General features: G+C 33.9%; 1 protein-coding gene across 1 annotated transcript; it reads left to right on the plus strand.

The window, feature by feature from the left end:
* The first annotated feature begins 1250 nt into the window (after positions 1 to 1250).
* Positions 1251 to 2562, plus strand: LOC149900340 (B-cell receptor-associated protein 31-like). Its single transcript, XM_090113026.1, has one exon. The coding sequence runs from the start codon at positions 1422 to 1424 to the stop codon at positions 2034 to 2036; it is 615 nt and encodes a 204-aa protein (XP_089969152.1). The 5' UTR covers positions 1251 to 1421; the 3' UTR covers positions 2037 to 2562.
* Positions 2563 to 3981: the final 1419 nt, after the last annotated feature.

A 3981-nucleotide genomic window follows, 5' to 3' on the forward strand; every position in this document is an offset into this window, starting at 1 on the left:
AAATAATGCGGACAACATATACATAGCTTTGACTTAATTCAACAGATACAATTAATACAATCTTTCTGAAATATTGTTTCCTTCTGGGATTTCAATGTAGATTTACATCCGTAAACGGAACAGTTTTTGCGCTCCATAATAGAATATGTAAGTACCTATGTATAATAAAATTATTACACAAAAAATACGACTGTGTCGTCCTTTCGCGATAGTTAATGCAAACTCAGCGTGATTGCATTAAGCGGCCCGCGTCGCCCGACCCCCCGCCAGTTCCCCTCCGTTTCTCTGCACAAGTACATTCGTCGCCATACTGTAGGAAATATGGTAATACTGTGATTTAAATATCTGGAATAAAAATAGTGGCTGTCTAGCCCCCATCGCATATAATATAATGTACATTTACATATTATGGCTTTTATCTTATATTATACAAAAATATTGAGGTATGGCTTAATTGTTTGTTTTTGTACTTTCCCAGCCAAAACTGTCACAAATTATGAATCCTAACTACTTCCATACTTAATATTATAAATGCGAAAGTAACTCTGTCTGTCTGTCTGTTACTCAATCACGCCTGAACTACTGAACCAATTTGCATGAAATTTGGTATAAATATATTTTGATACCCGAGAAAGGACATAGGATAGGTTTTATCCCGGAAATCCTACGGGAACGGGTTTTTGTCTGAAAACGCGGGCGAAGCCGCGGGCGGAAAGCTAGTAATATTATAAATGCGAAAGTAACTCTGTCTGTCTGTCTGTTACTCAATCACGCCTTAACTACTGAACCAATTTACATGAAATTTGGTATAGAGATATTTTGATCCCCGAGAAAGGACATAGGCTACTTTTTACCCCGGGACATAGCATAGGTTTTATCCCGGAAATCCCACGGGAACGGGAACTATCTATGCGGGTTTTTCTTTGACTGCGCCGGCGAAGCCGCGGGTGGAAAACTAGTAAAGAATAAAATAAAAGTATTTAAAAGGTGTCGTCATGATATTCAGAATCATTCAGGATTCAGCGTAGATCATTAAGTTACTTAATGATATATCTACGGGACTCAGGATAATTTTCTAGCCTGCAACAGCTGCAAATCTGCATTATTCCTTTTTTTCTTGTTTTGACCAAAGAGAATACAAAGTTTTGACTTTTTGCTTGTGTCAAATTACTGGATGCATTTTGCAATTACACGTCAGTTTGACAGATCGGAGCAGAAAATTAAAAATACCTAGGAATAGGATTTAGGAACAATCGGGCAGCATTATTGTGATTTTACAACTTTTGAAAGTAGTGATGAAATTTGATTGCTTTACAAGAAATTATAAAACTTGTTAGACCGGCTTTAATTTTATCGGCCACTGCATTGATCCTGCAGTATTCGTTGCATTGCAATTGAATCGTGTACGTTCGTTTGCCAAAATGTCGATTCAATGGACATTCATTGCCGGTTATCTTTATTTTGAAATAGCCATTGTCATTATACTGATACTACCACTATTCAGCCCAAGAAAATGGCACGCTTTCTTTCAATCTCGACTATTTTCTATTTTCCAACAGCAAGCTGCTGTGTATTTCTACGTACTACTTGGAGTGTTGGCTTTATTCCTCATGGACGCTGTCAGGGAAATGCGTAAGTATTCATCGACTGACCACACGCATTTAACAAGTGAGATGAAAGGAAATGTTAAACTGTTCAGAGCACAAAGAAATTTCTACATCACAGGATTCGCAATATTTCTTGCATTTGTCATAAGGCGCCTTGTATCGATGATAATTATACAGTATGAATTGGAAATGAAAGCACAAGAAATAATAAAGAAAGCAGAGGATACAGTTAAAATGGCCAAATCAACAGTTGTAGCTAACAATATTCACGAAGCACAGGATAATGCTCTCAAGCAAAAATTAGAATTGACTGAGAACAAGTTGGAAGAGCAACAAGCAAAAGTAAAAGAATTAGAAGCGGAGGCTACAATGTGGCGTCTCATGTATGAAGATTTGAAGAACAATGCGAGCGGACAGGGTGACACATAAATATTGAGATTAGATCTATATTAATTTTGATAAATACTGAACCATATAATATTGTACTAGTAATGATAATTCATGGATGGAAACTAAGCATCCTATTTACACATCATTTCTAATTATGTAACTTATGCATCTTGTAATACTTAAGCTTCATATGGCAGTAGTATTGTATTATTCCCATTTATATAGAAATTCTTACTATTAATTCAGTTAAATTACATCAAAAGCTTATTATTTTATTTTCAAGTGTGATAGATAACAATGAGTGATGTTTTTATAAGGGTGCTGTACTTATAAAATATATATTGTAAGGAAAAAATGGTTGGATATCTTTCTTGGACTGATAAAAAAAAGAAGTATCTGTCTATCTTTGAATCTTTTTATTAAAGTAAAACTTTAACTTGTATGCATTTTGTTTGTATTTATGCTAAAATGCATTTTTAATGTTCATTTGGCTGTGTAAATAATAAATGCTCTAAGTCATAAATATATTTTGTAAATGTTTTTTAATAAATGCTTTGACAAAGTACTCCAGTTTTATTTTTACCTAGTTTTATTATTATAGAACATGAATATCAACACAATGCTGAGGACCAATGATAAAAGATGTAACTTCAAGTGTGTTTGAACTATTGCACAATTTAAAATAAAATGTTTTCATTTTAATATTTGGGTAAAGGATTTGTCCTCAATGTGTACCTTCAGTTGGAAAATATGATAGTAATCTACACAGAGCAAGTAATGTGTAATCTAGAATGAGTCAATATCTTTTACAATTAATATTTTCATTTATGTAGGTATTGATTGTTATTTTCTCTAAATTATAATTGAATGCTGTTTACTTGCAGGGTTCTTATAGATAATAATATCTGAAATCCCTTTGTCTATATGAAATTATCTTATATATAAAAATGAATCGCAAAATGTGTTGGTAAGCGCATAACTCGAGAACGGCTGAACCGATTTCGATAATTCTTTTTTTATTATATTTCTTGAAGTACGAGGATGGTTCTTATGTAGAGAAAACGTAAACATGTACCACGGGCGAAGCCGGGGCGGACCGCTAGTATGAAATAAAAAGCATATTAAAATAAAACATAAAATTATTAATTTCATATTTCTGTTATATTCATTGAATCTTATCTAATTGTGCATATAGAAATTTGGCATTCGTTAAATTGCTATTCGCCTCGTAAAATAGCAAAACATTTTAAGCTAGTGTCGACGCGTTCGTATTCACATACCTAATATTTACATACCTTAGATTCCTTTCATTTTTGATTACATCGCGTCTCAAAATCTAATAAAAATATTCCAAGTTTTATCCCCAGCAATCCCAAGTATCTATTCCCATAAATGTACTACTCGACCAAGCCAACTAGACGCTCGGGTGGAATGCGGCCTCCCCGCCCGCTTACCGCCTCAGGTACCGCGTTCGCCTTAGTACGGTTCGCAGCATCGACGCATTCGTACGTTTCGCATCGCTAGTTATTTCTGTACTTTTTATTATTAATCGTTAAAGCTTGTTGTTGACTGTTAAGTTTTTCGTTGTTATTTGTTTAAGTTTTTACTGTGTTGTTATTCATAGACAGCCCTCGAAATGGGGAAAAATAAGACTATTCATAGCGGAGAGCGAACAGTGATATTATTAATATTTTTTTTTTGCTATCTGTACCCGAGACATGGGCGGGTGACGTCACAGTTGAAAAGGGTCTAGTTGGCTTGGTCGAGTAGTACATAAAAAAATTAAGACTTCATCAGCTGTTGACGTGCTGTTGACTTTTGTCAAATTTACGTGTCAATTTGTCATCTGTCAAGAATATAATATGTTTTGTTTTTGAACGGTTTTTGATTTCGATATTTTATAAAAAATATCAAAGATTAAACAAAATTGTAAATCCTTACATGGATATAATTTATATGAAAAATCAAGTATTTATTACACACT

The sequence above is a fragment of the Colias eurytheme genome, chromosome 19 (genome assembly GCF_061535395.1).
Source record: "Colias eurytheme isolate Ceu_HAF_F1 chromosome 19, ilColEury1 Martin Lab GWU primary, whole genome shotgun sequence".
NCBI classification, from domain to species: Eukaryota; Metazoa; Arthropoda; class Insecta; order Lepidoptera; family Pieridae; genus Colias; species Colias eurytheme.

Excerpts from the sequence above, each read along its gene's own strand:
- LOC149900340 (XM_090113026.1), top strand. The coding sequence starts at position 1,422 with ATGTCGATTCAATGGACATTCATTGCCGGTTATCTTTATTTTGAAATA.